General features: G+C 34.7%; 1 protein-coding gene across 3 annotated transcripts in view; it reads right to left on the reverse strand.

Annotated features, from left to right (window-relative positions):
* TAF2 (TATA-box binding protein associated factor 2) overlaps window positions 1-24521 on the reverse strand; it is a 105738-nt gene that overhangs the window by 13297 nt on the left and 67920 nt on the right. For 2 of the 3 annotated variants that reach the window (XM_017530701.2, XM_037739315.1), the window contains exons 19-25: window positions 23689-23882; window positions 21689-21828; window positions 18585-18654; window positions 15967-16076; window positions 7232-7461; window positions 4847-4952; window positions 2199-2321 (exon numbers count right to left, since the gene is read on the reverse strand). In XM_017530701.2, the coding sequence (XP_017386190.1) occupies window positions 2199-2321; window positions 4847-4952; window positions 7232-7461; window positions 15967-16076; window positions 18585-18654; window positions 21689-21828; window positions 23689-23882 (973 nt within the window). Of the gene's footprint in view, window positions 1-2198; window positions 2322-4846; window positions 4953-7231; window positions 7462-10854; window positions 13141-15966; window positions 16077-18584; window positions 18655-21688; window positions 21829-23688; window positions 23883-24521 lie in introns of those variants that run through there. The other variant, XM_017530703.2, reaches the window with a different exon arrangement.

Here is a 24521-nt window from a genome sequence, read left to right on the forward strand (position 1 = left end):
AAAAACGATGAGTTTGTGTCCTTTGTAGGGACATGGATGAACATGGAAACCATCATTCTCAGCAAACTGACAGAAGAGCAGAAGATCAAACACCGCATGTTCTCACTCATAGGCGGGTGTGGAACAATGAGAACACATGGACACAGGGAGGGCAGCACTACACACTGGGGTCTGTTGGGGGGAAATAGGGGAGGGTCAGTGTGGGGTGGGGAGTTGGGAAGGGATAGCATGGGAGAAATGCCAGATATAGGTGATGGGGAGGAAGGCAGCAAATCACACTGCCACATGTGTACCTATGCAACAATCTTGCATGTTCTTCACATGTACCCCAAAACCTAAAATAGAATAAAATAAAAAGAAAGAAAAACTGCATTCAAAATTCCAAAATAAATGTATTTATAAATAAACCTTCAAAACATTATTATTTGTAAGGTTTTCTACATTCTTATAATATCACTGTTGAATTTTAAGACTTGCTCAGTGGCCTCAGAGTACTGAACAGTAAAAACACAATTAAAGGAGAGTATAGTCACATTAAAGAATATATATTCAAAGTTAAGATTACTGTATCAGTTCACCTAAGTGGTATATACTTTTGCCTCATGCCAAGAAAGGACCTTATACTGATAGCAGCCAAAAACAAAATGTGAACGCATTCCTATTCCCCACCATTAGCACTGTTTCTTTCACCCTAGTTTTCCCATATGATGCCATGAGAACTAAAAGCCTATAAAGACAGACTGGAAAAAGCAACAGTGACAAAAAGGCACACTGGTGGACACACTTTTTTGGGCACAAAAAAAAGTGTTAAGATTTGCTTCTATATAGGTCAATGTGCCATACTGCTAAGAAAAACCAAACGTATTCTGACTCTCTTTGAAACAGAAATTGATTAGACTCTTGGAAATTCAGAGAAAAAAAATTTTTTAAAGGCAAGCAGAAGCATCATCCTCAAACTACATCAAGGAGTTTAAAATTCTCTAAGCTTTATAATTTTTTAAAATGTAGAAAATTCTTTACATTTAGTAAAATTACAATAAGCATAATGATAATAAAGCAAAATTACACCAAAACCAAAAACAAAAGCAAGAGAATATAAAAAATCAGCAAGGGCCAAGATATATCAAAACTCACTCATCAAAGTAAATGCTAAGGTCCCCAGCTAATTTCCTTCTGAAATATATTTTGGGTGAATCTATTCCAATAAATGCACAAAACACACAAAGAACAGTAAGCAATCAACAGTCTGAGGTCTCAACATAAAAACAGGTTAAGGTGCTGCTTTTGTTTGAAGTCCCCTATTAATAATAGTTGATCTGTAAGCTCCTCAAAGCAATACACAGCACTCTTTAAAGTATCAGATAAAAACATCATTTATATAAGCAAAATCCATCAGCTGGAATATAATCAAAAGTTAACAGATTTTAAAGTCTGTCTACTTCTGGAAAAACTACTCTTTAAAAATAATTTTGTTTATGTATCTTGTTTTTCACTCCCTGTTCCCTCAGAATTTGAGGACTAAATCTTTGTTTCATGGTAGGTCATCATCATCAAATGTTTCCATTTCATTTGGATTATAGTCTTTTCTTTGTAAGTGATGAAACAGAACAAACAGAAAACAATGTGAAACAGTAGGATGGGTAACAAGCACATCTGAATGAAATCACTTTTCATACATTTAAGCCCAATCACTGTGAAATAATATGAAAGAATATAGCATCAAGTCTTCATGAATGAATTACCAACTATATGCATGGGGGTGGAATAAGTGGTTGATTTTTTATTTTACGCCTTTATATCTTTTTTATAAAGGTACAAATTAGATGGTTTCTATTGATGTTGGCATTTGTCATAATATTCTTAGAAAAAGCATGGCAAAGAGCAAAATGTTCATTATAATTAAATGGCATTATCTTTTAAATTATCTTTAAACAGCATATGGGGGATAATATTTTTCTCACCTATTTTTCTGTTACTTCCCAGTTTTCTATAATAGAAGTTCATTACTTTTGAAAAAGAAAAGTCTATTTTAAAATTGTCTTTAAAGTTAGATAATGGAAACTCAATGTATTGCAAGAAAAGCCAAGTCCTAAGATCTGTATTTTTAAAGGGTTTTTTAAAGTTGATGAAGTAACTCTATTACATTTATAGATTTGTTCTTAAACAGTGTAATATTAATTCTGATTAATTAATTTTACCTGTTCCCTTTCGTGCAAGTTCCAAACTCCACTGGGGTTTTGTGGTGGGTGTACTGTCACAGCCTGCTGAGTGCTGGGGTATTAAAGCAGATCGGGAGCTAGCTGGTCGGTATTTCGAGAGCCCTAAAATTAAAATGCCAAACAAGAAAAAAGAGGGATTTATTTCTTTGTTTCTCAAAAGAAAAGAAAGGCTGACAAGTTTTTATACGCCACTCTTAAAGACAGAAGCAGTTTATCCACAATAAATAAATCCACAATAAATACAATAGTATTCTTTCTGTTGTTAAATTCTAACAATAATTGTTAGAATTAACAACAATTATTGTTAGAATTTAACAACAGAAAGAATACTAGCTGGGTACAGTGGCTCACGCCTTTAATGTCAATGCTTTGGGAGGAAGAGGAGGATGGAGGATCACTTGAGGCCAGGAGTTCAAGAATAGCCTAGCCATCATACTGAAACCACATCTCTACTACAATCAATCAATCAATAAAAATAAAAATAAAATAAGATCGGCTAGGTATGGTAGCGTGTACCTGTCGTCCTAGCTAAGTGGGAGGCTGAGGTGGGAGGATCTCCTGAGCCCAGGAGTTCGTGGCTGCAGTGAGCTATGTTCATGCTACTGCAATGTAGCCTGGGCCACAGAGCGAGACTCTGTGTCTTTAGAAGAAAAAAAAAACTATTTTAAAACTACTAAAAATCTCATTTAATTTAATGCTTTGTCATGGTTCCTATAAGCTTAAGTCTGAGTAGATTAAGCATTCAACAGAGACAATAAGCCTGAATGACTTGCTGAACATATAAATGAAACCCTGTATTCTGGGTCAGGAACCATTTCATATTTTTTATTATTTATGTGAAGCTCTATATCGAAGCAACAGGAGTAATAAGGTCTTTAGCACAAATGTAACATGTTAAAAACAAAAGAGAAAAATATCTCATCCAAATGTAAAATCTTAAAATACAGCCACCAAGAGCGATAAAAAGGATTTTCAAATAAAAGAACAGAAACATTACCCAGAAAAAAAAAGACAGTTATACCCATAATAGAAGAAATGCATTAAAAAGTAAACCTAGCCAGGTTCGGTGGCTCACGCCTATAATTCCTGCACTTTGGGAGGCCGAGGCGGGCAAATCACTTTGGGAGGCTGAGGCAGGCTAATCACTTGAGGTCAAGAGTTTGAGACCAGCCTGGCCAACATGGTGAAACCTCGTTTCTACTAAAAATAAGCTGGATGTGGTGGCATGCGCCTGTAGTCCCAGCTCCTCGGGAGGCTGAGGCAGGAGAACTGTTTGAACCTCAGGGGCAAAGGCTGCAGTTAGCCAAGATGGCACCACTGTATTCCAGCCTGGGTGACAGAGCAAGACTCCATCTTAAAAAACAAAATTAAATAAAAAAAACAGTAAACTGAGTTATTTTACAGTTACTCTAAAAGTTCTGAATCACTGTAAGTGCTATGACAGATGATCATAAATGAAAATTAATGAATTACAACTTATATATCAGTAAGAATTTTAGAAACATAATGCTGAGTGAAAAACAACAAGTCATGTTATACCATTTCTTAAAAACTTCAAAAAAAAAAAAAGTACAACTAAACATATAGGATCACATACCTACGTGGAACACTATAAAGAAAAGCAACAGAATGAAATCAAGGAAAAAAAAAAAAGAAAATGCAATATAGTAGTTACTTGTAGTGGAAAGGCAGGAGAACAGGACCAGGGAAGAAGCATATAGGAAACATCCGTGCATGATGCATAATGTACATGTGAATTTGGGTGGCAGGTTCACGGATATTTGTTTTATTACTGTATGTCGTAACTTTCATCAAAGGCTTTACTCCTTAAAAATTAGAAAAAGCTTATAATATAAACGGGTATAATCTCTTCAAAAAACATGGCAATATGTATTAAGAGCTATGAAAAGCTAAAGACAAGTATCTCGCAACATAGCTAACATTAATCTTTTTTCCAATAATACATTTTGGGAAATTTATCCAAGAAACATAATTTAACAAAGAAATAAAGTACAGAATTACTTACAATATATATAAATGAAAAACAACCTAACGCCTATCAACAAGAAAATGACAAGGTAAATTTTAATATAGACTCTATGTTGTCTTAGGTAGTATTTTCAAAAGAAAACATGAAGAATGACCTATGAAAAAGCCTATGACAATATTATATGGAATAGGCAGGCAAAAAAGATAAAGTGGTGCTGCAGGCAGCATTAACTGTAGTTAAAAAAATTAATGTAACTATGGTTGCATGATTAAAAAGAAACCAAATCCAGAACTTTATTCTGAAGTCAAGTCTACCACATTTAAAATATAAGTGCAAGTAAACATACAGGATCAAAAAAGAAATTAGAGCTACTAGAAAGAATCTGAATGATGGATTTTACATAAGCAAATTCAGAAATGTGATATTTAAAAAGGACCAAAATAAAACAGCCAAAAGAAAGTACTTTTTCTATTTATTATTTTGCCAATTTATGTTATAACCTGATACAATTTAATGTCTTAAGCTGGCTAATTTTAAACTTTATAGTTGTTCATTTGAAAATAAAGCAGGACACATTAGAATACCGGGAACAATAAAAGCCTCCATCTCCTCAATCTTTGCAGAACACTAATCTTACCTGGAGTTGACGGCCTTTCAAGCATGTTCAAATGATGGGAAATGAAGGCCTGGCTATCATGAACGGTATCCATATCAATCTCCTCCTCATCTTGAGAATTTGAAAACTAAAACACACATACACATAAAACAGAGGAATAAAAGAACCATTACATCATGTTATGTTTGGATCTTAGCTCTTAGGAAAAGCAGCAGAGGGGCCATAGGATGTAACCCCATATAATCTTAAAATAAAAAGTAGTTTCTTTCTTCAAAGATATTAAGAGAAAGAAAAGATTATGTGGTCCAGCCTCTAAAAGAAGCTGATTAGAAATTACTGGAAATGTAATAGTAACTAAAATCTACTCCTATTTTGTGGGGAAAAAGCAGTGAATTGCGGTGGAACGTGCACACATAGTTCCTCCCCCAAACAGAGAAGAATTATGTGATAATATAAGTTAAATAATTGGTTTGAATGTCTCAGAAGGACACTTGAGTTTTATAATGCAGTCTGTCCCATGTGTTCCTACTAAGGAAAAACCACTGCAAGTATTCAAAAAGATTTATAAGAAGGTGAATATCCTACACTGTTAATACAGGTTTAACCTGTATTTCTTACTCTGATTTTGAGTTTGACTTTACTGCTATCCTCATTCTTCTCCAGTATTTGACCAGGTTCTAGTGGGGACCCCAGTGGTGTATCAGACTTCCTCTTCACTCCCTGCTGATGAGCTGATATATTACATGATGCTTCCTTGGCAAGGTGATCATTTTCCTGCGGCAATATTCAAGATCAAAATTAGGTTTCTGAAGAAGAGTAGCTCATATTATAGCTGAAAACTAATAGCTAAAGCAACCATGCAGATTAGAGCACGCCCAGTGGCTAGAAATTATTAGCAATGGGCTTAAAATAAATTTAACCTTTTCTTGTCTGCTGGTCTTTTTGGAGGGAGAAGGGAGGTATTTAAGTGAACTTTTGGAGCTTTAAAAGCAAATGCTCTTTGGTGCCATTTTCTCCTCTTAGCCTGCAGTGTGAATGTGGATAAATTAACATATGTGAGCAAGAATTATAAATATATTCATTTTCACAGATTTATAAATATGTAGCTCTGAAAGGGCTCTTTAATGAGACTCTTTTTATTCTATGTAAGTATTCGTCTTACTTCTTCATAACCCAAACTCAAGGACATACTTTAAATTGACAACAAATAAGTATGATGATACTTCAGAAAATTTAGGTGAGTAAACAATTTTAAAATGAACTATTACTAACTAGCATAGAGGGAATCTGCATTTTAAAGTGTCAAAACACCAGTAGGGAATTGCCAGGCAAGTAATCTGGTCTAAATATTGGTGAAAAATGAAGCTTGAAGTACTGGAGACATTTTGTCATCAATAAAAAAAAATTCAGAAAAAATTTCCTTAAATTACAGTAAAATGATTAACATGTATCCCGTAAGTCTTTCTACAAAATGTCTGGTAATTTTACAATACAAAGGTAGAAATAAAAGCTTCTCTAAAGGCAAGCAAACATATATGTAGATACATAACGTTTTTAAAGGTAACACAGTCTCCTCCCAAATCAGCAGATTATTCATTTACCTGATCATTCATTCATCCATTCAGTTATTTATTTCATTCAACAAGCATTTGTCAGGCATTTATCATATGTTTAGAACTGTGCTAGGTATTACACAGAGCAACAGTTTTAAAAAGACAAGGCCTCTGTGTTCGCATGGCTTGCCATTAACACATATGGGACAAGATGGGTTACTATGTAATAGGTTAAATATTCAGCTAGGCACGGTGGCTCATGCCTGTAATCCTAGCACTTTGGGAGGTTGAGGTGTGTGGATCACTTGAGGTCAGGTGATTGAGACCAGCCTGGCCAACATGGTGAATCCCCATCTCTACCATAAATACAAAAAATTAGCCAGGTGTGATGGCAGACAATTATAATCCCAGCTACTCAGGAGGCTGAGGCAAGAGAATAGCTTGAACCTGGGAGGCAGAGGTTGCAGTGAGCTGAGATTGTGCCATTGCATTCCAGCCTGGGCAACAAGAGCAGAACTCTGTCTCAAGAAAAACAAAGATAAAATATTCATTTATATCTTTTGCTACTCACAGAAGAAATTCTATACTCAAGTACAAAAAAATCATTAGGTTATCACAGAAGGAATAAAAAAACCAGGAGCACATCATTTGTTATGTAAAATTATATAGCTGTCAGTAGCATTTTATAATTTGCACAGTGCTAAACAAATGTCAACCAGCACGTTTTAAAAGGACAAAAGAAACTGTTAGTGGCTATAAAATTCACTACAGTAGTTCACAGGAAACAATTTCTCTTCTCTAGATGGCTCTGTATTAATGAAACTATATCTTCTGTAATACATGTGATTCTTACAGGGTTCTGAAATCCAACTAGCTGTGGGTGACTGCTTGGATTATTTGCAGCTTCCTGGTTGCCTGCTACTGCCTCTGGAATTATGGTAGGATTCAAGACGGCTTTTTTCTCCTTTAGATTAAGAACCAACCCAAGCTCTGGCAAGGGTAAACAGGAAGGTCTACTGAGGCCAAAAAGTGTGAAGTACAAGTCCACAGCACCGCACCGTAACCTCCAGTCATGTGAAGTACCTTAAAGTAAACAATACAGAAATAAGTCAATATGCACATTGATTCATACATTTTAACTGTCCCAGAACCTATGCAACAAAGAGAACTTTATAACTGGAAAAACCTTTATGACAGCTTTCATCTTACAAAGTGAATACCAGACAGTAATGAAAAGTCTAACATTCCAAAAATTGCATTTTTTTAAACCTTAAATCTTCCTTTTTATTCTTTCTCCTCAGTAATTATTCCACATTCATTCATCCTCTCTTCATCTTGTCTGATTCTCTTCATTAACAGCCTGTTAGGAAGACAGCCTCCATGAGCCTTTGCATACCCTATCACGGAAACAAATTTTCTGATCTCTAGAACTTGCTACTTTGCAGGTTTGAAATATAATACGAAACTATACAACTTCTATTGGACTTATTGTAGAGGAGGAAAATATTTTGCTAAACACCTTTATATTTGTGTTACTCTATTAAGAACTTATTTATGATTTTAAAATAACGGAAATAAGCAAATTACAAGCATGGCAATGGGCAGTAGATGTGAACTTGACCGGAAAATAACTGCCTGGGAGAAAGTTCAGTTTCAACTAGTTGAGACAGTAGAAGCAAGTACTCTCCATTTCTCTGAATCTGTTTTTTCATCTCTGAAATAGGAGTTTTTGTCTCAAGTCATATCTTACCCCATTGCAATGACAGATCACAGCAGATTGATATCAGGGTTCTTATCCCTTCCTTTTCTCCCCAGTAGGGCACTCCCCTAGACATTATCATCAAATGAAATTGACTGAAAAGATGAAATTTGTCAGCTAGGGTTGCACAATCTCTATGATCAGAATTTTAAATGACTTGAAGATATAAAACAAGTGAACAGAAGAAATGTGGACATTCTTCTTGATAAGAAAAATAAACCCAGCTCGGCACGGCGGCTCATGCCTATAATCCCAGCATTGTGGGATGCCAAGGTGGGCAGATTGCTTGAGCTCTGAAGTTCAAGACCAACCTGGGCAACATGGCAAAGCCCTGTCTCTACTAAGAATACAAAAATTGGCTGGATGTGGTGGCACAAGACTGTAATCCTAGCTACTTGGGTGGCTGAGGTAGGAGAATCGCTTGAACCCAGGGGGTGGAGGCTGCAGTGAGCCAAGATTGTGCCACTGCACTCAAACCTGGGCAACAGAGTGAGACTCTGTCTCAAAAAATAAAGAAAGGGCAGGAGGAAGGAAGGAAAGAAGGCCCTATAAATATCTAATTTTTACCAAGAACTGTAGTTTTAAAAGAGTATCATATTTAAAAAGGTGAAACAAAAAGGAAAAAAATTTGGGTATCATAAATATTAAACTTTGTGGTTTTTGACAAATATTAGTATAAGCAAATACATTATCAACTAATAGTAATTCTCATCAGATTTACTCTAATAGGTATCTATTAATTATATGCAAAGCTGTAATGAAAAAACTGTAAATTCACTTTGATACTAGATAGGCACTGTACTAGGCCACTTTGCATGCTATATTGTTGTGAAATAGCTCTCATCAGTCCTACTTGAGACATTTTCAGTTTTGTTGCTGTGTAACATACAACACTGGGAGAGGCAAGAGCTACAGAGAAACAAGTAATGGAAGAAAACATTACATAGTAAAAGCAAGAATTTTACACTGGAAATGCATCTTCCCTTCCTGGAATATGCACATGTGGACACTTCAATAGCTTGAGGTAGTATTATTTTGTAGGCATTCATTTCTCTTCCTCAAAGCATTTTACATATATAAAAGTTCCACAAAGAGGAGGTTATCAGATTCCGGGGGCTTCTATTAGCAAAGGCTAGAGGGTCTCTACTCTTGAGCAATAAAGATTCTGGCAACCCAGAGCAGCTGGCCCTGTATCTATCTACATGGGTATAGCAAGAGGAGGAGTGAATCTTAGGCATTTTATCAGTTAACAACAACAACAACAACAAAACCAGAACAGTTTAGAGTACATTTACTGTTTGGGAGAAAATTAAACCGTGAAGATCAATACTGCCTGCAAAAACCAGCCTGAACTTTCATATGCTGTAGATGATCTCAAAATGAGTCATTCAACTGTGAATTCCTAAACATTTAAAAAATACAAATATTAATTTTAAAAGACAAATCGAGTATGTGTATTTTGATGAGCCACGGCTTTTATTTTGTTTTTGAAAGTCAGCTCGAGGATGATTAGGCAACACAGTAAAGGCTGCTAAGTGCACTTGAAGCCCTCAAATGTAATTTAGGTTACTTTTTATTTCTATGTGGGCTTTTTGGTTTTGCTAGACCTTTAATTTGGGCAAAGATATGAACATCACTTTTTTTGCTCCTGAGGGAGATTCTTGATAGTGTTTTCTGTCCTCTAAAAGTGAACTTACATATTAAAATTGGGGACTACGGAGGACCTAAAATATGAATAGCAGAATTTTGTTAAAATTACAAATGAGAGCAAGAAATAGAGAATAAAAGCCAAAATTTCATTGTATTTCAAAATCACGGAATGAAATCTTAAGACAGTTGTCCCATTAGTATATTTCAATTAAGATGAGAGATAGAATGGGGAAAAAAAAACACTTCTAATTAATTGCCTGTTAGTTCTGTGACCTTGGGCAAGTCAGCCACCTGGGCTGTTACTAAGATGATCAGAGTAATTCACTGAGATGATCTTTAAGATCCCCCTTACCAGGTCTAAAATTCGATGATTCCAAGTCAATCAGTTCCATTAGAAAGAGAGGGCCTGAAACAGCCTCTGATTTCTGCCTTCAGTTACAATATTTTGAAGACTCTTCTTTAATCTTCCAGCTACCTCCCCTCTCCCCATCACTTATGGCAATGAATGATCACGTATGACAAAATGACAGTCACTAGTCTCTCCTCCCAGGAAAAGTGCCATTCATCCTGTCTTCATTAGCAGTTATACTCTGGGACCAACCCCATTTATCTGAATCAGAATACTACCACCCCAATATTAACGATCTTTTTCAAATCAGAAAGTGCCCTGAGACAAACACCACCAAAGTAGTAAATCTGATCCACTGAAAAATCATCTCTTCATTTTCTAAAGTAACTGCTCTTAAAACTGATCAACTAAAAAAGCTGCTAAGAAAATTCACTCTGAAAGCCACTGTTTTCAGGACACTTCTGAATAAACCCAGCACTCCTTATTGACGGCTGAAGCTTAGAAATCTGTACACAGTTAAGCCAGAAATACAACTTCCACTGGGTATTATTGTCCTGACTGTTCTGTGCATTGTACAGTAAATAAAAACAGCAAATTCATTTCTATTTATGTGCGTGTGTGTGTATACATATATAATTTCATGTACAAATGAATCAATATGTTTTCATTTTCCTCCACCATTTCCATTCCTATGAAGGAAGGTATCAGAGAGAGAGAGATGGTGAGGCAGAACTTTGAAACCTTCTCATGTTAATATCAAAACTGTTTATTTTCTTTTCTGAAACCTGGCAAATCCTATCAAACCGAATTAGAAGTTGTCCCTCATTCTACCCCCTTGAGTGTAGTTGTAAATTTCCAAACACTAAAAATTATGATGTGAATAAACAGCATTCAATGACTTGAACAATTAGTGTTTTTATGTCATTCTTTCAATAATGTTCCATAAATTAAAGGTCAATGTGGAAGCAACAGATAAAATTTCCTTCATGATGATATACAGTCAGATACCATTCTCAATGAAGATCTGCTTCTTCAGAAATAAAAAAAATCACTCAATTAGGCAAGACCACCGTTAAGTATTTAAGTCTTAAATAAAATATAAGGCACCAATAAAAATCTCCAATTCTTAGGTTTTTATTTTTTTAATGTATTTTAAAATTACTGTTGTTTTGGCCTATAATTCTGTTATCTTACTTAAATCTATAAAAGTATGTTCCGAATTCTGATACATATTCCTTTGGAAAAGGAAAATCATTTTCTTTGGCGTGGAAAAAAGCTACTCCCCCGCACAGCTAACCGAAGTAAGCCTGGTTCTATCAACACCTGTTCCTCATTGACCAAAGCATAAAGCCCCAAATCCCGAGGCCCTCTGCATTTAGATCCTAATCTATCTTTCCAGATAACACTATTTTCTAAATATTCCTTCAGAACATGAGGTTTTTATATATAATTCTACTACCTAAAAATGTATTTATTCTGCTGGAAAACTCCTTTCCATTCATCAAGAGCTAGCTCAAATGCTATCTCTCCATGAACATTCAAGCCTTCCAGACAGGGTTCATGGCTCCTTTCTTTGGGTTCGCCAAATAGTTTGTTCTCCTTACATTAGCAACTATCTCTTCATATTATAATTTATCTGTACCTATGTCTCTCTTTCCATTATACTTAGTTAACACACAGAAAATGTAGCATAGTGGCAAATGGAAAGTGCTCAAGAAAAAAACTAGTGAATGAATATGTGAAACCTTTAAAAACGACTGCCCCTGGCAAATTAGATATTTTCAATAAAAAAACAAACCTATTTAAGAATCTTAAGCAACCATGGACAAACATCATATAATGTAAAAGATCCTTGTCTTTAAAAATGTTTACTATCTTTCTGTGTAGCATTAATTTAAAAGCTGTATGGGAACTGCAAAGAGCATTTCTGGAAACAACTGGGGAACTGTGAATATGGGCTATATGCTGGGTGCAGTGTGATGATCATATTGTGGATATGTAGAATGACCTTATTCTCAGGAGTGTATACTGAAGTATTTGGGAAGAGGATCATGATGCCATTTATTTTCAAATGATTCAGAAAAAAACAGGGTATAAATATAAGATAAAGAAAAGGAAAAGGAGATAAAGTAAATGGTAAAATTTTAACTGATGAATCAAGCTGAAAGTATATGATTATGTACTATATTATTCTTTAAATTTTTAAGCTTTAACAATTTTAAAAACAAAATGCTGAAGATAAAAATGTATATGAAAAATTACATAAAGAATGGGTTAAGATATCTGACACATGTATGAGTGAATATACACATAGACAGGTCAATGTGTGTATATATTTACAAAGCAAAAAAAATTTTGGAAAGATATTAGAGTACCTCCCAGAATTTAAGGCTAAGTGGAGTTACTCCGCACCAAGAAACACACAGAGACTAGGCAGCTCTGAAATCTCAACAAAAAAGTCTGACAACCTTCCTCCTGGTGATGTAGCTACCAAGAGTTCTCAGTTCCTGTAACTGTCTCTCAGCTCCAAATTCCCCTAGTATATTTCTAAAATGAGTACTAGTATTAACTGAATGACATACGAATTTTTAAAAGTCATGAGTATCATTGTTTCACTCTCAAATTGATTTCAATTTTTAAAATCTTGTTTCTATAAATCCATACACAATTTCTCCTACTGAAAAGTTTCTGATTCTTCAAAAGTACCTGTTGATTTTATGGTCCTTTTGAACTACCATGATATTCTCTCCTATGTTTTAAATTGGTTCAGTAAATTTTGTAACTATGCAAAGTCAACATACCTCAAATCTACTTTGCAGAAAGAGAGAAATAAATGAATACAATTTCATCTCCATCATTCACAGTTTCTGTTTTCCTGATAATGCTTATCTCAAGTGAGCAGATGGCCCAAGAGCCCCAAAGTGAGGAGCAGGCAGGGTTCCGCCAGATTACTGGACCTAGATGATGTAGCTCCTTTTGTTATGATGAATCCTCATTACCACTTCTTAAAACAGTAACCATTAAGAAGATAATATAGCACTGTGAAAAAGTCTCATGATAAAATGCTATTTTAAACTTTTACTTCAACTATGTAACACAAAACACAATTTTTTTCCCTAAAGGCCAAATATACCCAAATCGAAATAGTGAGGATGTAATAGAATTATGTAATATTTCCTTTCTTTGTAGTTTTTTCAGATAAACTCTGTAACATGATTATATTACTTTTACCATTAAATTTTTTTTTAATTAAACAAAAAAAGGATTTCTCAGACCAGATTCATTCATTTATCCCAAAGGTTCAGGTATGGAAGGGAAATAACAATCCTCTCTAGTCCATCTTCCCTGTCTATTGTACAATGTTCTACAAAAACACTTTTTTTAACCCTCCCAATTATTCATGCCACTCCATTGTTCAGGCTGTTCCCATTTATTTATAAATCTGAAAAACTAAGTAATGAATTTTTTATGACTATAGCTTCACTGATCTCACTGATTTAGATATTGGCAAAGAATTTTAAACCAAAGCAAACCTGTACTATACTGCACACTATCAAAAGTAAATACTAAACATCAGTCACAGCTTCAATTTGTATAATCAAAACTTCCAATGGACTTCAAATGTTTTATAAAAACTGTCTCATTAATTTTGAACACATGTTTATTTTGTCTAAAACATCTTCTTTAGAAAATAATAAAAGAATTCTTCATATTTCACTGTGCTTTCCTCAAATTTGTCACCTATCATGGCCCAGGAATCATGTATTCCAGTTAAGAATATATTCAATACAGTAGAGTTAGTGCCACATATGAACTGTTAAATGATCCTTTACAAGTTCCTGAACTTATGTGTTAATTCCCTGGTTCTAAATGGCAGAAATAATATCTTTTAAGGTAGCCAAAGGTAGCAAATATAAAACATTATGTAAAAAGCAGCAATCATTCTTTCAGAGATTAAAGAAAACATTAGAAAAAAGATTAGCAATATTTTAGCATAAACTGGTTTTATGTGCTGTTTTCTAAAGACCTTGAGGACAAGGGCCATCCTATTTTCAATTTTATTATATTTCACATAAATATCTACTATGGTGCCTTTACTGGTGGTATTGCACTCATGAAACTGAAAAACAGAAGTTATACAATCAGTTAACATCTCAATATTAGTGAACTAAATAATAAAAGAATTAGAATTTTGTATTTGTGAGTCAGTGAAGTAGCTACTAATGAGATAAACAGGACAAGTTATTTTCCAATTCATAGAGAGCAAATAAAGTGACATACTCAAACCTTTTAAATATATGAATAGGTGGCCCCGGTGGCTCACGCCTGTAATCCCAACACTTTGGGAGTCCAAGGCGGCACATCACCAGAGGTCAGGAGTTCGAGACCAGCCTGGCCAACATGGAGAAAACCCATCTCTATTAAAAATACAAAAATTAGCTGGACGTGGAGTGGGCACCTGTAATCCTAGCTACTCGGGAGGCTGAGGCAAGAGCGTTGCCAGAACAGAGGTTGCAGTGAGCCAAGATTGTGCCATTGCACTACTGCTCTCCCACTGTATCCAACAACTCTTGCTATCTTTAAGCAAAACACATTTCAGCCTAGCTTTTGACTGAATCTTTAAACAGAAACCATTATTACAATTTCAACCGATCACAGACATAATGGCAAATTTTCTTTAAATGTACACATTTTTAAATCAACAGGAAACAATCAATAATTCAATTAAACAAAATAGCGAACAATACGAATAACTTGGAAAAAGAAGTACAGATAGCTCAAATATAAGAGGAGCATAATGATAACTATCATTATCCTAGTATAGCATTTTTGAGTATTTAATATGAGCTAGACACTGTGTTGTACAAATACTAACTTATTCAATTCTATTTAAAGTAGGTATTATTACAGCTTAGACAAATCACACAATACGTAAATAACTGAGCTAAGATTCAACCCTTAGCAAAATGGTTCCAGAACTAGCACTCCTAAGTACTGTTTTCTTACCTCTTGACCTCACTCAAGTAATGTAAATTAAAACTGTGATGTGTCCGGCCACAGAGGCTCATGCCTATAATCCCAGCCCTTTGGGAGGCCAAGGCAGGTGATCACCTGAGGTCAGAATTTTGAGATCGGCCTGGCCAACATGGTGAAACCCTGTCTCTACTAAAAATACAAAAATTAGCCGGGCATGGTGGTGCACACCTGTAATCGCAGCTACTCGGGAATGTGAGGCAGAAGAATCGCTTGAACCTGGGAAGTAGAGGTTGCAATGAGCCAAAATTGTACCAATGCACTCCAGGCTGGGCGACAGAGACTCTCTCAAAAATAAATAAATAAATAAATAAAATAAAACTGTGATGAGATATCATGATCTCCACAGTACAGAACAATAAGTACTTTGAAAAATACAGTCTGTATGTTATTCTATATGCACTGACTCCTCTGGAAAGGAACACAAGAGATTGGTTGCCTCTGGAAAAGTCCATTAGATGGCCAAGGAAAGAAGCGAGAAGACTTATTTTTCACCTCTTTGTAACTTTCCGAAATAATAATAATACTTTGCAGGCTCATGTTTATAACACCTTAACCATTTGACACTGTCATATAAATAAATATTTTTGTTTCCTCAACCACCCTATGGAGTAAAGTGAGTGAGTACATCCGTAATAAAGGTACAGCCATCACTGTGAAGGTGTGATAGTCTACTTAAAAGAAATAAAAAACTCAACTTTTAACTTTAGCTCTTAAATGCTATTGAATTGAAAACCTGTTGTAAAATGAAAAGATTCTAATAATAATAATAAAATTTAAATCACTGCTCTCTCACCAGAATTCATAAGTTTCCAAAGTTGATCAACCAGGGCTTCATTGCATAACGGAGACTCCATGTTCTTAGTAAATGGTGGGTTCTTAGTCAACATATTTAGAATTTTATGCCTGAAAGATTAAAAGACATTAAATTTTTGCTGACCATTTACTGACAGATGCTATGAGTAGGGGACATGATAAAACATCAAAAAATTATCTATAGTTCTTTCTTCCTATTTTATCGCTTTCTCTCTTAAATCTAGCTTCGTGTTTATTTAATTTCAAAAGACATGATGCTATATCCTAAATATTTATTAATTTTTTTTTCACTAAAACACTCTGGTGGTTTGGATAAGAGAGTAATTTAAAAAAAAAATCTGGTGGATTTGGTGTTTCTAAAATCACCTTACTTTGTGATGAGGCCTTCTAAAAACATGGGGCAAAAAGAATCTACATATAGATCAAAAAGTCTATATTTTAGATAATAAAATGAACATATATGTCATTATGATAGTATATTTGTAAAGTATGGAAATGTGCAGAAGCGTTTTAAAGATAAAGATTGTAAAAAGTTTTCCTTAAAACAATCTGAAGTTGAGAAAAGTATCCTAATAGATGGTAACATTTAAATTCCACTATTGGGAGTTTTCATCTCATATGAGAGGCTACTTAAACATATTATAAAGCTTTCTGAAAAATAGGGCAATGAAATGAAAACAAAATTTGAAAAGAAAACATCCACTGCTATGAGTGGAAGACACCATTAAAATACTAGAGAAAAGAAAGAAGTAAGAAACTTACTGCAATAGTCTAGCATTTAATGAAAGCATAAAAACCAGCCCTAGGACCAAATCTAAGAAATTACTAAGAGTAACTGCAATGCTTGGATATAAGTGAGGAAGAAAGAAATTGAGTTGTAATTCTTGTGGAAGTTAGCAAAACTTTAAAGAAGGTGAATTGGGAAAATTTTTACATTTAATTGATGGTGGTAAGACATCAAATTGGATTTGTAATTGAGAAGGAGATGGGAAAAGTGAAACTGCTAGATTGTAGTGTAAATAATTTAACCCCTTTAGGTGGCAATTTAATGCCTATAAAACTAAAAGATGTAGATTCTGTTAACATCCTCTTGTGCTTTGAAATTTAAGACTGTGTGAAATAAGACTACAGAGGGTTATGAGAATACAAGTGAAATGTAATTATAGAGTGCAATTTACAGATAGGAAATATAAACAGGGATATAAATCTTTATGGATATTTCATATCCATATTTTCATCTTTATATATAAACACAATTCTTATCCTTCAAGCCTCATATTCTATTTGTAAGAGCCAATAATATATAGGTAAATAATATATTTTAAAATGTGAGTAAGTTTGTTCGTTAGAGCATTTTAAGTTGTTATACTTCTAATTTTCTCGATGAAGAAAAGTGAAGTTTCTGTCTGACTGCTTTCCAAGTCACTCAAATTACTCTAAATGCCAAGTAAGCCCTGCTAATAATTTTTTTTTTTTTTTTTTTTTTTTNTTTTTTTGGCCAAGTACAGGGGCTCAGGCCTGTAATCCAAACACTTTGAAAGGCCCAAGCGGGTGGATAACTTGAGGTCAGGAGTTCTAGACCAGCCTGGCCAACATGGTGAAACTCCGGAGTCTTGCTCTGGCTGGAGCACAGTGACGTGATCTCACCTCACTGCAATCTCTGCTTCCTGGGTTCAAGTGATTCTCCTGCCTCAGCCTCCTGGGTAGCTGAGATTACAGGCACCCGCCACCACACTTACTTAATTTTTGTACTTTTAGTAGAGATGGGGTTTCACCATGTTGGCCAGGCTGCTCTACTGACCTCAAGTGATCTACCTGCCTCAGGCTCTCAAAGTGCTGAAAAAAAAATTTTTTAAAGATGGAGTCTTGCTCTGTTGCCCAGGCTGAAGTGCAGTGTGCAGTGGCATGATCATAGATCACTGCAGCCTTGAACTCTGGGTTCAAGTAATTCTCCCACCTCAGCCTCTCAAGCTGGGACTCCAGGCATGCACTGCTGTGACGAGCTAATTTTTTTTTTTTTTTTACTTTTTGTAGAGACAAGGTCTTGCTTTGTTGCCCATGCTGGTCTCAAACTCCTGGCCCCAATTGATCCTCCCACCTGGGTCTCCAAAGTGCTGCAATTACAGGCATGAGCCAAAGTACCCAGCCCATAAAATATTAATGTTATATTACCTGTTTAAAAAATTTCAAGTCTAATAAAAATGGACACTTTATATGTGATAGAAAGGAATAAATGGATATATCCCAAAACACTGCTCATAATTACTTTTAAAATGGTGAAACTAATCAATAAAGAGGTTTTATAATTTGGTATATAAAGAATCCTTCATGTTTATTATAAAGTGTTACATAGGTTTCTTTAACTTACAATAGAAATAATATATACAATTACAGGGAATATACTTAATAAACAATGCATTTTGAAAATGTCTTTCCAAAGGTAAATTTGAAAATCAAATTTAAAAAGGACATGAATAAATGCAAAAGATATTCCCATATTTTCAAAATTTTTAAATAAGTATTTAATGTGTAATCTCAAATTATCCAATTCACTATAGGACTTACAAAATATTATAGCATCATAGCACATAAACTAACCTTACATAGGGTACAGGGTCATTCTGAATCATACTAAGTAGCCATTGCAGTTCTTCATAACTTCTGTCCACTAAAAATAAAATGTATTTGTTGTTAATTATAACAAATTAATGAATAACGAGTGACAAGCAGGGAGTTTACATTTAATATTCAGGACTCTGCCTTAGCTGAATTTTCTTTTTCTTTTCTTTTTTTTTTTTTTTTTTGAGACAGTCTCTCTTTGTCACCAGGCACCAGGCTGGAGTGCAGTGGCGCTATCTTGGCTCACTGCAACCTCCACCTCCAGGGTTCAAGCAATTCTCCTGCCTCAGCCTCCCGAAGTAGCTGGGACTACAGGTGCACACCACCACATCCAGCTAATTTTTGTATTTTAGTAGAGACAGGGTTTCACCCTGTTGGCCAGGATGGAATCGATCTCTTGACCTTGTGATCTGCCCGCCTTGGCCTCCCAAAGTGCTGGGATTACAGGTGTGAGCCACCACGCCCGGCCAGCTTAATTTTCAATGAGAGTTGAAGGTTATAGGCAAACTCTTGTATTTTTATGCAATGGGCCACTTTGTAACTTTTTTAAGTATCAAGCTATATACTAGCATCAAGACATAAAGTTCCATCAAGAACATATTTTTTACTGAAGCTCAAACCAATGACAAACATAACATAAAGCAAATTGTAATTAAGAACCGTAAATTAGAGATGATTAACTGGACAAAATCTATTCAAATACAATTGTTTTTCTAGATGCTTAAATGACAGAGAGATTTGACACACAATGCTATCTCGTCTATATCATATATTTTGCCCAAGTGGTTTCTTCCATTTAAGACTAAAGAAAGTTCTTAACTTTTCAAGCATAATATAAAAGGCAGTTATAAAAACAGTGCTATGAATATAGTTGACATAAAATGACTAGCTATTTTCATTCACCTTTTCAAACAAGTTTTGCTTTCATAATTTGAAAAACTTTGTCTTTAGAATTTTACTCACAATACTTTTCACTTCCGTTTTCTAACTTGAGCATTGATATTTAAATTTACAATTTAACAAAACATGAAGTCTGAAGTCGTAGTTTACATTTAGACATGAACAAAAATGAAGTATGGATTGATGTTTCCCAATTAAATGTTATCTATTAAAGTTTAGCATCCTTTTGGAAATCCTACTAGTATTCTATATCATTTCAGGTAGTCTAATTTATAACTTATATTTATGAGACATTTCATTTCAGGTAGTCTAATATCTAACTTATATTTATGAGACATTAAACACCACTCAAACATCTGGGGAAAAAAGACCGGCAACAGTGGCATATTTGGTGGATTTTAAAACTTGCCAAAACAGAAATGGAGATGGGTAGAGGATTACATTTCTTTTTCATGCCAAAAAATTCACTTAATAACGAAATCACTGTTTTCATAATTATTTCTAACAGGAAAGAATATTTTAACCTTCAATAAAAAGGAAGCACAACTGACAGTCCTTTCCGAAGTCAGGTCATCATCTAAGAATATACACATTATAGGCTGGGCGCAGTGGCTCACACCTGTAATCCCAGCACTTTGGAAGGCCAAGACGGGCTGACCATGAGGTCAAGAGATTGAGACCATCCTGGCCAACACGGTGAAACCTTATCTCCACTAAAAATATAAAAAATAACTGCGTGTGCTGCACCTGGGTACTCGGGAGGCTGAGGCAGGAGAATCACCTGAACCCAGGTTGGGGAGGTTGCAGTGAGCCAAGATCACACCACTACATTCCAGCTTAACCTCCTGGGTGACAGCGAGACACAAAAAAAAAAAAAAAAAAAAGAACATACACTTTCTTTATTTTCTGACTGTGAACAAATTTTTCTACAGAAATTTACCAAAAATTATGAAGACTTGAGTAGAGTTTCCCCAACTTGAAACTGAACTAGTATCTACTGAAGAACTTCTCTCACCCCTTCCTCTCCTTCTGCAGTCAGACAAAAGTTTAGCATACTTTAAGTTCTTTTCTCCTCTCATATTTTAGTGCTAGAATCTGGAATTTTAGACTTAGATTGTATTTACATGTTCCTTCTTGCATATTATTTTTTAAAAATTATTTTTGAGATATGCATTAAATTTTACAGCAAGTTTAACAAATATGTAAGGTTACGTATTTGTCAGGCATAGTTATTCAGCACCACTTCTTTCATTTCACATTTCCACCAATTTTGAGTTTTTATTTTGACTCACATCCAGTTCAGCTGAAAATTATCTTTGGGAGTTATGTTTTTAAGAATGTTACATAAGAGATGCTGCTCTAGTTCTCTAAGGCTACATGAGCAAGAACTTTGGCAAGGTAGAAAAACTTGGGTCATAATTTTCCCTAAAAATTACATAGCCATATGTTCACTGTCTTTTCATGCCTCATATTCTAAAGAATTCAGAGGCCACAGTATTATTTTACCTTGTACAATAATCTGGTTCTGATAGTACTAGAAACACACATTTTCCTTTAGCCTTAAAAATTAAAATTTCATCAGAAATGACTGTAGGTCTGCTGCATCTACACCCTCCCAGGGTATTCTGTTATTTCTTGGATTACTTGTCCTCTACTTGACCTCTACCTGCTCTATTCTTCATGACTTTTTCACATTTCCATCTCTTCTACCTTTCTCCTCTAAATTAAAAAAAATATATGTGTATTCTTCTCTTAGCAATACTTTGGCTTTATGTTTTTCCAAATTCATGCCTAATTCCCTTACTGAAGTTTATGTTCATGTCTAGTCCTCTACTTTCACAGACACAAATTTTTACACAGGTGTGAGATATTTTCTTGAATCCTTCTTAGACATTTTCCAAAAATCTTCTATTTCCTAAAATAACATCCAATTAAAGCTACAGGATGAACACTGACTTCCTGGAAAGGCCAAAGATACCTATAATTTTATTCCTTTCCCTCATTTATTAACTCTTATGTGAATTCTACATTTATCAAAGATGATTTCTAAATCAGTGAGTCAAGAATTCAAAATGAAAATATCTGTATTGTACATATAATGAAAGCCCCAATAATCAAGACAGGCTTTAAAAAGTAAATATTTCTTTATAAAATGACATGAGCATGTACTTCTAAAGTATTACCTTTAGTATAATCAACAACTGCTTCCAAAGCTGCTATCCTAATGTCCACAAAGTGGCCATATTCAGCATAAGATTTAAAAAGAGCTGGATCACTTGGCACATGTCCATTCTTCTGAAGTACCCGTATTGCTCTCAAACAACTAGGGAAAAAAATAAATACGTATGTTAACAACTTTCACTGAAGTATTATGAATTAAATTTGTTTCCTAGGCATTAGAGATCCCTTTACGGTAATAAATTTAAAAACTGAGGTGATTTTAATCCACCTTTAATTCTGTAAGAGTCACGTGCCACATAAAAGACATCTCAGTCAATGATGAACTGCATATATGATGGTGGTCATCTAGTAAACTAAGATTAATTTATCACTGAAGAAAAAATATTTTTAATATATTTAGTGTAGTCTAAGTCCACAGTATTTATTATATCTGCTGTAGTGGATGGTAATAATGTCCTACACCTTCACATTCATTCACTACACATTCACTGATAAACCCACAGCACCTTCCAGGCCTGTAAGCTCCATTTACGTTATGGTAAGTATCCTATACAGGGCTACCATTTATTATCTTTTATACTATATTTTTACCATACCTTTCACATGTTTGAATGTGTTTAAATATCCAAGTACTTACCATTGTGTTATCAATTACCTACAGTATTCAGTATAGTAACACACTGTACAGCTTTATAGCCTAAGAGCAATAGAGCAATATGCTATACCATAAAGCCTAGGTGTATAGGAGGCTACACCATCTGGTTTGTATAAATACACTCTAAAGTATTTGCATAAACAATAAAATTGCCTAACAACTCATTTCTCAGAACATATCCCTGTTAAGTGACATATAACTATAATATTTTGCAATGATGATAAAAATAACATCTAAATTCTGTTAAAAGAAAACAAATTCTGGCCGGGCATCGTGGCTCACGCCTGTAATCCCAGCACTTTGGGAGGCCAAGGTGGGTGAATCACCTGAGGTAAGGAGTTCGAGACCGGCCAGACTAACATGGTAAAACCTCGTCTCTACTAAAAATACAAAAATTAGCAATGCGTGGTGACACATGCCTATAATCCGAGCTACTTGGGAGGCTGAGGCAGGAGAATCGCTTGAACCCGGGAGGCGGAGGGTACAGTGAGCTGAGATCATACCACTGCACTCCAGCCTGGGAAACAAGAGTGAAACTCTGTCTCAAAAAAAAAAAGAAAGAAAACAAATTCCAAAACTCAAAAGTTTTAAGTGTTATACTTGTAACAAGAATAGTTTTTTTAAAAAAAACATTTAGCATAAAATATAAATATTTTCTCCAAATGTTTTAGTAACATAGTTTATTCACTATTTAGAAAGTTAAAACTGTTCATGTTTGAATCAACTTTTAGCAAACTCTTAAACAGGGAGAACTTCTTGATAGCCATATAAAGCTGGTAAAAGTGAAAAGTCAGGCCAGGCGTGGTGGCTTACACTTGTAATCCCAGCATTTTGGGAGGCTGAGGCAGGTGGGTCATGAGGTCAGGAGGTTGAGAACAGCTGGCCAATGTGGTGAAAACCCCAACTCTACTAAAATACAAAAAATTAGTCATGCATGGTGGCACACGCCTATAATCCCAGCTACTTGGGAGGCTGAGGCTGGAGAATTGTTTGAACCTGGGAGGCGGAGGTTGCAGCATGCCAAGATCGCGCCACTGCACTCCAGCCTGGCGACAGAGACTCTGTCTCAAAAAAAAAAAAGTGAAAAGTCCTCTTAAGAAAAGGCTAACAATAGAGATAGAGAATGTTTATACAATATCCAATAAAAGAATATGCAGACATCAAAGCAATGCTTACGAAGAATTTATGACATGAGAAAGTATTTATAATATAAACAGAATACAAAAACTACATATACAATATAATCTCAAGTAATTAAAAAATTATGTAGTTAGAGAGAGAAAAAATTTAGGACATTTTTATAGTTATAAGAACAAATAACTTTAAAGTAAAGAATTTAATCATTACCTGACAGTGATGGTATGTCTATAGCTTGGAAGGAGTTTCTCCATATTCAAAAATCTGGTGATTTCTTCAAGAATGAGTCGCACATCAGGATTTAAGTTATCCAAAGTCCTAACTTCATTATTCACACTGACTGCAGGCGTAACAGAGTTGGCCAGGGCATCAATCATTTCTGCACGATAATAGTTATCTGAAAACTAGGCCAAAGAATAATTGAGGATAACAAAATTAATTCTTCTGATCAAAATTGACAAAATAAAACATACGTAAAATTAGATAAAATATAATTTATCCCAAAACATAAGCAAGTCCTCTGGTAAACATTCAACTCCACTCTGCATACAGTCACTTCGGAAAACAGTAAAAGAGATTCATTATTATCAACGATACATTAGTTTACTGAATAAATACTTATTACTTGTCAGGTACTCTTATAGTAACCTAGCCATATACTTCTAAAAGGAGACCACAGTCCACAAATCTTGCTGTAACACAGTTTGCAATTTGATGCTATACTTTAACATATTAACATATAAGCAATCATCACCAGATATTTGAAGGAAGCAACAAAATAAAAAAAAGAGATCAGAACAAAGAAAAAAAAAACCCACAAAAACAAAAACCAACGTGGATGAAACAGAGAATGCAAGAACAAGAAAACCAGTAGGGAACAAAAAAAATTTTAAACTGTCATTAATATTGTCTGAGAAATAACCAATTAAGGTATGCCTTCCAATAGCATGACATTATTATTTTTTAGCATAACATTATTTTAAAAAGAAAGAAACATGCAGGAAATAAGGATCAAAATTAAACTGGAATATAAAATAGAAAAA

Source organism: Cebus imitator, unplaced genomic scaffold (assembly GCF_001604975.1).
Source record: "Cebus imitator isolate Cc_AM_T3 unplaced genomic scaffold, Cebus_imitator-1.0 Scaffold68, whole genome shotgun sequence".
NCBI lineage: Eukaryota > Metazoa > Chordata > Mammalia > Primates > Cebidae > Cebus > Cebus imitator.